At 43.1% G+C, this 12,000-nt stretch overlaps 1 protein-coding gene across 4 annotated transcripts in view; it reads right to left on the bottom strand.

Moving 5' to 3' along the window:
• The window catches only part of MOV10L1 (Mov10 like RISC complex RNA helicase 1), a 546,310-nt gene that overhangs the window by 80,921 nt on the left and 453,389 nt on the right, over positions 1-12,000 (bottom strand). For all 4 annotated transcript variants that reach the window (XM_029617025.1, XM_029617022.1, XM_029617023.1 and 1 more), the window contains one exon: positions 9,619-9,759. In XM_029617025.1, the coding sequence (XP_029472885.1) occupies positions 9,619-9,759 (141 nt within the window). The remainder of the gene's footprint in view (positions 1-9,618; positions 9,760-12,000) is intronic.

Below are 12,000 nucleotides of genomic sequence, written 5' to 3'. Positions count from 1 at the left end.
GTGAATGGGAGGGGGCGTGAGTGATACAGAGGGAAGAGAATGCGGTGAGTGGGAGTGAATGACAGAGGGAAGGAAAGGGGATTGAGTGGGAAGGAGAGTGTCAGAGGAAAGGGAAGAGGGTGAGGGGGTTGAATGACAAGGAGGGGATGAGGGAGAGGGAAGGGCATGAATGATTGACATCGCCTCCTATCCCATGACTAAAAAGTCATGGGATAGGAGGCGATGTCCTTTCGTGGATTACAAACTGGTTAAAAGACAGGAAACAGAGAGTAGGACTAAATGGTCAATTTTCTCAGTGGAAAAGGGTAAACAGTGGAGTGCCTCAGGGATCTGTACTTGGACCGGTGCTTTTCAATATATATATCAATGATCTGGAAAGGAATACGATGAGTGACGTTATCAAATTTGCAGATGATACAAAATTATTCAGAGTAGTTAAATCACAAGCAGACTGTGATACATTACAGGAGGACCTTGCAAGACTGGAAGATTGGGCATCCAAATGGCAGATGAAATTTAATGTGGACAAGTGCAAGGTGTTGCATATAGGGAAAAATAACCCTAGCTGTAGTTACACGATGTTAGGTTCCATATTAGGAGCTACCACCCAAGAAAGAGATCTAGGCGTCATAGTAGATAATACATTGAAATCGTCAGCTCAGTGTGCTGCAGCAGTCAAAAAAGCAAATAAAATGTTAGGAATTATTAGGAAGGGAATGGTTAATAAACGGAAAATGTCATAATGCCTCTATATCGCTCCATGGTGAGACCACACCTTGAATACTGTGTACAATTCTGGTCGCCGTATCTCAAAAAAGATATAGTTGCAATGGAGAAGGTACAGAGAAGGGCAACCAAAATGATAAAGGGGATGGAACAGCTCCCCTATGAGGAAAGGCTGAAGAGGTTAGGGCTGTTCAGCTTGGAGAAGAGACGGCTGAGGGGGGATATCATAGAGGTCTTTAAGATCATGAGAGGTCTTGAACGAGTAGATGTGACTCGGTTATTTACACTTTCGAATAATAGAAGGACTAGGGGGCATTCCATGAAGTTAGCAAGTAGCACATTTAAGACTAATCGGAGAAAATTCTTTTTCACTCAACGCACAATAAATCTCTGGAATTTGTTGCCAGAGGATGTGGTTAGTGCAGTTAGTGTAGCTGGGTTCAAAAAAGGTTTGGATAAGTTCTTGGAAGAGAAGTCCATTAACTGCTATTAATCAAGTTTACTTAGGGAATAGTCACTGCTATTAATTGCATCAGTAGCATGGGATCTTCTAGGTGTTTGGGTAATTGCCAGGTTCTTGTGGCCTGGTTTGGCCTCTGTTGGAAACAGGATGCTGGGCTTGATGGACCCTTGGTCTGACCCAGCATGGCAATTTCTTATGTTCTTATGTTCTTAAGGGAGGATGTAGAAGAGGGAAGAAAAGGAGGTAGAATGGTGCAAGAGTGAACATGTGTGTATATAAGAGAAAGGAGAAAGTTTTTGTTTTATTGCCTCTCCTGCGCCTCCCCCTCCCCTCCACTAATCCACCCCAATCTAAGGGTGACTGGAAATCAAAGGTTGTTTTTCATTAGTTTTAATTATTGGGTGATATTTGATGTGTCTGCTGTTTTGAAATATATTTAATTGAATTTTAGGAAATGTTTAAAGGATTTTTGAAATTCTTTTTAATTAGATGTTTTATTCATCATCTATTTTGAGATATTTTATGTTTACAATATTATATTTCTTGATTTTGTTTTATGAGCAATGGTGATGTTTTTGTACTGTTGTACTGCATATGAGTTTGGCTTGTAGTAGTTTCCAGTTCCGTTTTTTGTCTGCATTTTTCTATTTATATTTTAAGGTCTTTTTATTCTTATTTGGTGAAGGTTTATCTGTGTCTTGCATTTGTGACTGAGGTGAGCTAATCTGCTAGCCAGGAAAAAGCAGAGTTGCTTACCTGTAACAGGGGTTCTCCAAGGACAGCAGGATGTTAGTCCTCACACATGGGTGACATCATCAGATGGAGCCTGGCATGGAAAACCTTGACTATCACACTGAGCATGCCCAGCATGCCACAATCCACATGGGGTGCCTCTTCAGTCTTATAACATAGAATTTGCGAAAAATAAAACAAACCGAAAGAAACCCAACTCAGTGGGGTGGCTGGCAGGTTTCGTGAGAACTAACATCCCGCCTTCCTTGAAGAACACCTGATACAAGTAAGCAACTCTGCTTTCTCCAAGGACAAGCAGGATGGCAGTCCTCACACATGGGTGAATATGTAGCTACAGGCTGCACCCAACATATGCAGCATTTTATGGGTGCAGACGTGCACAACAACTAGAGCTGCTAGAACATGGGGAGCAAGCCTGCACTCAAACAAAGGGCCGAGGTAGGAAGAAATGGGTTTTCATGGCTGAAATAGATTATGTAGGACCGACTGACCGAAAAGAATGTCACTTCGTTCATCCTTGTCCAGACAATAATGAGAGGCGAATTTGTGGAATGAACTCCAAGTCGCTGCCCTGCAGATCTTGTGTACGGATACCGCTCTCAAGTGAGCCACTGAAACGGACATGGCTGAACTGAATGAGCCTTGACTTGGCCCTCAAGCTGTAGTCTTGTTTGTTCACAGCAGAAAGAAATATAGTCTGCTAGCCAACGGGATGAGGTCTGTTTGGATACTGCAACTCCCAACCTGTTCCTGTGAATGGAGACAGAGTTGAGTGGACTGGTGAGAAGGTGCTGTTCGTTCCATGTAAAAAGACAGGGCTCTTTTAAAATCTAGAGTGTGCAGGGCACGCTCACCCTGATGAGAGTGTGGTCTTGGAAAAAAGGTGGGCAGGACAATGGATTGTTTACGATGAAATTCTGAGACCACCTTTGGAAGGAACTTCGGATGTATGCAAAACCACCTTATGACAAAATTTTGTATAAGGAGGAGAAGACATCAAAGCCTGAATCTCACTGACCCTGCGCACTTAGGTGACCACCACCAAGATCACGACCTTCCAGGATAAGTACTTCAGATCGCAAGATCTCATAGGCTCAAACAGTGTTCTCATAAGATGGATCAAGACCACACTGAGGTCCTAGGAGACCGCTGTGGGTCATGTCGGAGGTTTAAGCCTCAATAAGCCTCACATGAAGCGCCCTACAAATGGATGGGTGGAAATAGAGGCACCATCCATCCCCTAATGATATTTATTTATTTATTTAACATTTTTTATATACCGAAGTTCTAGCAACAATGTTGCTAATCATTTCGGTTTACATATAACATTGGGGTGACTTAACATGTGTGTCTTACATGGAACAGGAACATGAACTTGATATGCTCTGATAGCACGGAGATGAACTCACAGAAGTGGTCTTCAAGGCAGCCTCTGAGAGGTACAACAGTTAGTCCAAAAGCCTTGGTGTGGAACATGAGAACGGGTCCAAATCATGCCCCTCACACCGAACCTCTTCCACTTGAGACTGTAAGATCTCCTCGTGGAAGGCTTCCTGGATTTCAACAGAACTCGAGACACCATTCAAAAGACCCAGGGTCTGCGCAGTCACCTGATCAACATGTATGCCATGGGAGACTAGGCTTGGAGGTTGGGGTGGCGCAGCCTGCCCTGATCCTGCGTGATCCGGTATGGAGCAGCCCCCAGCCAAATCAGAGGGCGTGAGGCCAGGTCATGGAGAAGGCGCAATCAGGATCATGGTGCCTTGGTCCTGTTGAGTTTTTGAAGCGTCTTCGAGACCAGTGGCAAGGGAGGATAAGCGTTCAGGAGGCCGGTGCCCCAGTGACGCGAGAAGACATTCGACAGCAACCCCTTGCCCGCTTGGACCAGGGAGCAGAACTGATCCACTTTCCTGTTCTCCGGGGAAGCAAACAGATTTACATCCGTGGTCTCCCAGAGGCAGAAGATGCAGTTTGTGACCTCTTATTTCAGGGATTATTCGTGGGGTCGGAAGGTCCAACTCAACGAATCTGCCAGGATGTTGTCCATCTCTGGGAGGTAGACGGCTCAGAGAAAGATGTCTCTTGCGAGAGCCCTGGACCAAATCTGTACTGCCTCTTGGCAGAAGAGGAATGATTCTGTCCTCCCTTGTTTGTTCAAATACCACATTGCTACTTGATTGTCGGTTTGAACCAGGACTACCTTGTTCATCAAGTGATCCCAGAATACTCAAAGGCATAACGGATCACCCTTAGCTCCAGGAAGTTTATCTGTAAATACTGTTCCTACACATACCACTGACCCTGGGTACTGAGGTCTGCAAAGTGGGCTCCCCAACCCGTGTGAGACGCATCTGTGGTGAGGCAATCTGGGGCTGAGGGACTCTGAAAGGCATCCTCTTCTCACCACACAAGGGATTGCTGAAGTGGCGTGGTGACAAAGATACGAGTTCAAAGATCCTGGATTGCTTGGTGCCACTGTGAGCACAGCGTCCAGCATGTGCAGATGAGCGAATAGTATGACATGAACCGTCGCTGCCATATGCTCCAAAAGGCACAGAAACTGGTGCGCAGAGACATGCAGGCAGCATGAGAATATCCTTGCTAGAGAACTGAGGGCTATCACCTGGTCCTGGGGCAAGGCAGCCTTCCTCTGGACAGTATCAAACCAGGCTTTGATGAAGTCCAACTGTAGTGACGACTGAATGTGGGATTTCGGGTAGTTGATTAGAAATCCCAGGCCCTCTAGACCATATATAGTGGAATGTAGGGAATGCAACGCACCGTCTGAAGCCACTTGATGAGCCAATCGTCTAGGTAGGGGAAGACATTACCCGTTGCCTCCTGAGATAAGCCAGGCATTTTGTGAAGACGCAGGGCGCTGATGCCAGGCTGAAAGGTGGCACCCAGTATTGATACTGTTCCCCTTCTACCATGAAGTGAAGATACTTCCGATGTTCAGGAGAAATGGGAATATGGGCGAATGCGCTGAGATCGAGGGAGCAGAGCCAGTCCCCAGCTCTGAGGAGAGAGATCAGTGACAAAAAAAACCCAAAACACGGTTTAACGCCCTCAGATGAAGGCTACCAGTTTACTTGGGAATCAGGAAATACCTGGAGTAGAACTCTTCACCCTGCTGGCCTGGCGGTACTGGTTCGACTGCTCGAGCCATTAAGAGGGCGGAGAGCTCTAATGGAAGCATTTGCTGGTTCCCTGAACATCTCCACTGAGGACACGGAGGAGAATGTGGAGGAGTCCGTTGGAAATACAACCTGTACCTCACTGCACGATGGATAGGACCCATTGTTCTGAGGTAACTGAAATCCACCGGTCGGCAAAGAGCTGCAGGCAGCCCCCCATTGGGGGGACGGTATTCTAAAGGTAGGGTTTGCTGGCTCGAACTCCCTCGTTGCCAGTCAAAACCCTGTGGCAGGGTTCTGAGGGGGGGACGACAAGGGGCACGTGGCTCTTCTGCCCTTGATCTAGCTGGTGCCCACTGGGGTCTTGTTCTGGACGCCGGTGGATAATACTTTCGTGGCTGGTAAAATGGGCATCTTGTGAATTGTCTGGGTGGCTTCTTGCCCAAGGGCTAGGTGTCCGAGGTGCTGGTTGACAACTGCTGAAGGGTTTCGTGATAATCCTTCAGCTGTACTACCGCCTCTAATTTTGTCCCCAAAGAGATTCTCCCCTGTACAGGGAAGGTCTGCCAGACAATCCTGTACTTTAGGTTGGAGATCGGAAGCACAAAGCCAGGCCATGCGACAAGCCCAGATACCAGCCACCGCAACCCTCATTGCGGTTTCAAACACGTCCTACGCAGAGTGGACTTCGTGGTTGTCACACTCCAGGCCTTGTTGAACTACCTTTTGGAAAACGTCCTGAAATTGTTGTGGGATCCATCTGAAGAAAATAGGATAAAACATAAGCATTGTCAAGCTAAGTGTAAAACATTGATAAGACAGGAGAAGAGAGAATTTGAAATGAAATTGGCCATAGAGGCAAAAACTCATAATAAAAACTTTTTAAAATATATCCAAAGCAAGAAACCTGTGAGGGAGTCGGTTGGACCATTAGATGACAGAGGGGTTAAAGGGGCTCTTAGGGAAGATAAGGCCATTGCAGAAAGACTAAATGAATTCTTTGCCTCCGTGTTTACAAATGAGGATGTTGGGGAGATACCAGTTCCGGAGATGGTTTTCAGGGGTGATGAGTCAGACGAACTGAACGAAATCACTGTGAACCTGGAAGATGTAGTAGGCCAGATTGACAAACTAAAGAGTAGCAAATCACCTGGACCAGATGGTATGCATCCTAGGGTTCTGAAGGAACTCAAAAATGACATTTCTGATCTATTAGTTAAAATTTGTAACCTATCATTAAAATCATTTATTTATTTATTTAAACATTTTTATATACCGGCATTCGTTGTGGACATCATGTCGGTTTACAGTAAACAGGTTAAGTTTGGAAAATTACATTTTAACATTTTACATTTTAAAATCATCCATTGTACCTGAAGACTGGAGGGTGGCCAATGTAACCCCAGTATTTAAAAAAGGCTCCAGGGGCGATCCAGGTAACTATAGACCAGTGAGCCTGACTTCAGTGCTGGGAAAAATAGTGGAAACTATTCTCAAGAACAAAATTGTAAAGCATATAGAAAGACATGATTTAATGGAACATAGTCAACATGGATTTACCCAAGGGAAGTCTTGCCTAACAAATCTGCTTCATTTTTTTGAAGGGGTTAATAAACATGTGGATAAAGGTGAACTGGTAGATGTAGTGTATTTGGATTTTCAGAAGGCGTTTGACAAAGTCCCTCATGAGAGGCTTCTACGAAAACTAAAAAGTCATGGGATAGGAGATGATGTCCTTTCGTGGATTACAAGCTGGTTAAAAGACAGGAAACAGAGAGGATTAAATGGTCAATTTTCTCAGTGGAAAAGGGTAAACAGTGGAGTGCCTCAGGGATCTGTACTTGGGCTAGTGCTTTTCAATATATATATAAATGATCTGGAAAGGAATTCGATGAGTGAGGTTATGAAATTTGCGGACGATACAAAATTATTCAGAGTAGTTAAATCACAAGTAGATTGTGATATATTACAGGAGGACCTTGTAAGACTGGAAGATTGGGCATCCAAATGGCAGATGAAATCTAATGTGGACAAGTGCAAGCTGTTGAATATAGGGAAAAAAAATCCTTGCTGTAGTTACACAATGTTAGGTTCCATATTAGGATCTACCACCCAGGAAAAAGATCTAGGCATCATAGTGGATAATACTTTTAAATCATCAGCTCAGTGTGCTGCAGCAGTCAAAAAAGCAAACAGAATGTTAGGAATTATTAGGAAGGGAATGGTTAATAAAATGGAAAATGTCGTAATGCCTCTGTATCGCTCCATGGTGAGACCACACCTTGAATACTGTGTACAATTCTGGTCGCCGCATCTCAAAAAAGATATAGTTGCGATGGAGAAGGTACAGAGAAGGGCGACCAAAATGATAAAGGGAATGGAACAGCTCCCCTATGAGGAAAGGATGAAGAGGTTAGTGCTGTTCAGCTTGGAGAAGAGACGGCTGAGGGGAGGATATGATAGAGGTCTTTAAGATCATGAGAGGTCTTGAATGAGTAGATGTGAATCAGTTAATTACACGTTCGGATAATAGAAGGACCAAGGGGCATTCCATGAAGTTGGCAAGTAGCACATTTAAGACTAATCGGAGAAAATTCTTTTTCACTCAACGCACAATTAAGCTCTGGAATTTGTTGCCAGAGGATGTGGTTAGTGCAGTTAGTGTACCTGGGTTCAAAAAATGTTTGGTTAAGTTCTTGGAGGAGAAGTCCATTAACTGCTATTAATCAAATTTACTTACGAATAGCCACTCCTATTAATAGCATCAGTAGCATGGGATCTTCTTAGTATTTGGTACTTGCCAGGTTCTTGTGGCCTGGTACGGCCTCTGTTGGAAACTGGATGCTGGGCTTGATGGACCCTTGGTCTGACCCAGCATGGCAATTTCTTATGTTCTTATGTTAATTGCTCGTTCATCTGCAGGGCCACCAATGCTCTGTATCTTACAATCCACCTCCTCCTCAAAAATTGACGAGGCCATGTATTCTTGGTATTCTAGTTTATATCGATGGCTGACACCTTCACCCTCAAAAACTGATGGAATTCCCAGGATTGAATGGAGGATTAGCTCTCCTACCCAAGTTCCCATGGGGAACACTTTGGGAGATTCAAGCCTGCTGCCAGAATGTCCCCAATCCTAAAATTGCGTATTGACAGATTCCGATGCTTCTTCGCCTTCATCTGATGCATGTCATCAGAGCTCTGAGATGCTGATCTGAAGAGTCTGAACTCTTCACTTTCTTTGGATGGGAGGAGCCAGATAAATGTCTCCCCCTGGTCCTGTCTGGCACTCAATGTTGAGAGGGATTGATGGTCCCCCAAATATCTATGCATTGCCAGTCAGTGCAGCTCATGGGTCTCTCATTGTCAATGACTCAGATGTAGTTGAGCTGATTTATGAATCTCAAAGTGGTTTTCCATGAGGTCAAGCCAGGAACAGTGCCTTCTAAGGGTTATAGTTGCACAGAGGGAACACCCCAGGACATTGTGGTTGACCCCCAGGCAAAGGATACATCTATCATGGGGGTGCATGACAGATGTGATCCTTTCGCACAGGGGGCACTTGTTGAAGCAACCAAATTTCTTCTCCTTCAGGGACACGAAACAAAAAAAATAAACGCAGAAACTTGATTGACTGTCAGGAAAAAAACTGACCAATGCCACCTTGATGCACAGGTACCCGTGCACCATGTGGCCACCAAAAAGAAAAACATATGAAAAACCTAAATGACTATAAGGGAGAAGAAAAAAAAAAAAAAAGACTGTGGGGCCCTAAAAACAGATCCCTGCACTTTTAGAATATAGATAGTTCCTTAACAGCAGGAAAGAGAATGATCTTTGACCGATGGGCTCTGTGGAAAAAAAGACTGAAGAGGCCCACACATGGATGCATGATAGTATAGCAGGTTGCACATGACTAACAGGGCATGCTCAAAGTTTCTAGAAACTGAAATTAAATTTCTGTGTCAGGCTCTAAATGTCGTCACCCATGTGTGAGGGCTGCCATTCTGCTTGCCCTCCGAGAAACAGAATACATATTGTAAACTGTCCTTTACAGGAGCATTATAATATTGTCATGGGCTCTAGATCTACATTATCTAAAAAACATTCTGTTTATGTCCAACTGATACTTGTTTTGGAGAACTGGCTATCAGAAATTGTTCCATGTACACTATCAAGCCTTTTCTTACCTAAGTCGCATATTAACAGTAGTAGAAGTTGTTCCTGGAGGATTCATGCATTATGGAAGGCCTCACTAAAGCTGTAGACCAGACCACAAACTGTGCCTATTACAAAACCCTTTGGTTTGTGGTGGAAGGATGGAAGATAATGTTTCTAGCTTACATTTTGAAAGATGTGATTTACAGCACTAGCCAGTGAAGTAGGCAGCTGTGAGTATCAAGTGAACTTTGGGAATACCCATCACATTTGTTTGGTCAACAATGCATCTTGTACAGGATGGTATACACTAAGAAATCTACCTAAACTGTTTCATTCCACTTCACTTTAGAACCAAGAAATGCATTTATTAAAACTTACCTTTATAAGAACATGAGGATTTCCAACCACAATAAGCAAAGCTTTTGGCCTGGTGACTGCAACATTAAAACGTCTCGGGTTGGACAGGAAACCCAGCAAATACTTTTCATCTTCTCCAAGTCTCTCTTCACATGAGCGCACCTAAACAGGTACATGAAAACTGTAGTCCAGTCCCTCAGTTCAACAGATGACCCAAAGTTGAAAATGACCCTCAAATTGTGCAAACAGCCCGCATAGGCTAAAGTCAGCAATTACGTTTTACCTGCAGATCTTAGCTCAAATTTTTAACGCAGATTTAGGTGTTACTGTGTGTATATTAGGGATGTGTATTTGTTGGTTAATTTGTTTCATTACTTTCGGCAGTACAGTACACATGTATCTCATGAATGGAGAGGAGGCACGCAAAACAGATGGCATGCATATCAACTCACTCTCCTCCCAAGTCAGAAACCTAGGAGCTTTAATTGACAACAAGATGAACATGAAAGCATTTGTCAATCGTACCACCAAAGGCTGCTTCCACAAACTCCAAGTGCTGAAAAGGATTAAACCGCTTTTCCATTTCCATGACTTTAGAACAATTCTTCAAGCAATTATTTTTGCAAAATTAGATTACTGTAACGCTATCCTACTAGGTCTCCCTTCGTCATATACTAAACCACTACAGATGGTCCAAAATGCGGCGGCAAGAATCCTTACCAACACCAGAAGAAGGGACCACATCTCCCCCATACTAAAAATCCTTCATTGGCTCCCCATCCATTTCAGAATTATATATAAGTCCATCACCATCATATACAAAACCATCCACCACCTTACATCACTCGACCTTCAACACCCTCTCAGCCAACATAACTCCAAAAGACCGACCAGAGAAGCATTCAGAGGAACCCTCCAGGTACCCAATACGAAATTCACGGGGCACATAACCCTGAGAGAACGGGCCTTTTCAACAGCTGGACCTTTTCTCTGGAACTCCATTCCCACGAATCTTCGCCATGAACCTTGCCTCCTTACATTCCAAAAAAGACTTAAAACCTGGCTATTTAAACAAGCCTTCCCAGAACACTCTTAAATCTCACCTCATCTACTCAAACAATGTTTCCACTCCGGCACTGTAAATAATTAACTATGATGTTAACCTACTCATGCCTTTCTCTCTCTTCTCCTAGTTCCATTACCCCTGTTCATTGTAACTTCATTTCCAATGCACGAGTTTTCAGTTTTATGTTATCCTGCACTCCTTGTTCAAATGTAAACCGGCATGTGATCTTATCATGAATGCCGGTATATAAAAAACCTAAATAAATAAAATATATGTGGGTGGCTATCTACATATGCATATACCATCACTTTTGTGCACCTACTCTTCATTCGCGAGATACGTGTGTACTTCCAAAACGAATGAAATGAATCAACAATGATTACACATCCCTATATATTATGCACATGCTTTTGAAAATTGAAAGTATTCGTGTAAATCATATCCACAAAACACCTATTTGAAGTCTCAGTAAAAGTATATACAAAATTGATTTTGTGAATGCTTATGCGCAAACTCTCCCCCCCAGGTAATTTTTAAAAGGTCATTTATATGCATAAAACCATAGTTTATGTATGTAAATCCTTTTGAAAATTACCCACTTTCCTCTTAATCCACAAGTTTGACAAAAGCCTCAGGACTTAAGAATGGTGGAGCAAAGACAAGCCATAAAGAAGTTCAAAATATTGATTAACCAATATACTGAGGGCATTATTCCAATTAGAAAGATTCCCTCAGCAAAATACCTTGTGCAGTCTCCAAATATACTCTTTATTCTATACCACACACACACACACACACACACACCAGGAAGTGCAATATTGACTGGGTAAGTGAATCATCAGGATATGCTAGAAAGATAAAGTTTCTGGATGGAATAAATGACAGTTTTATGGAGCAACTTGTTTATGAACAGACGAGAGAGGGAGCAAGTTTAGATCTAATTCTCAGTGGAATGTAGGATTTGGTGCGAGAGATAACTGTGATGGGGCTGCTTGGCAAAAGTGATCATAATATGATCAATTTGAATTAATGACTGGAAGGGGGCCAGCAAGTAAATCCACGGCTCTAGCACTAAACTTTCAAAAGGGAAACTTTGATAAAATGAGAAAAATAGTTTAAAAAAACAAACAAAAAAAAAAACTTGAAAGATGCAGCTACAAAGGTAAAGAGTGTGCAATAGGCATGGACATTGTTAAAAAATAAATAAATAAATAAAATTCTTAGAAGCGCAGTCCAGATGTATTCCACGCATTAAGGTGGAAGGAAGGTCAAACAATTGCCGGCATGGCTAAAAAGTGAGGTGAAAGGCTATTTTAGCCAAAAGATCTTCATTCAAA

This window comes from Rhinatrema bivittatum, chromosome 9, assembly GCF_901001135.1.
Source record: "Rhinatrema bivittatum chromosome 9, aRhiBiv1.1, whole genome shotgun sequence".
In the NCBI taxonomy this organism is placed as follows: Eukaryota; Metazoa; Chordata; class Amphibia; order Gymnophiona; family Rhinatrematidae; genus Rhinatrema; species Rhinatrema bivittatum.
Note: the sequence above shows the minus strand (reverse complement) of the source record. Positions and strands in the feature narration are given on the sequence as shown.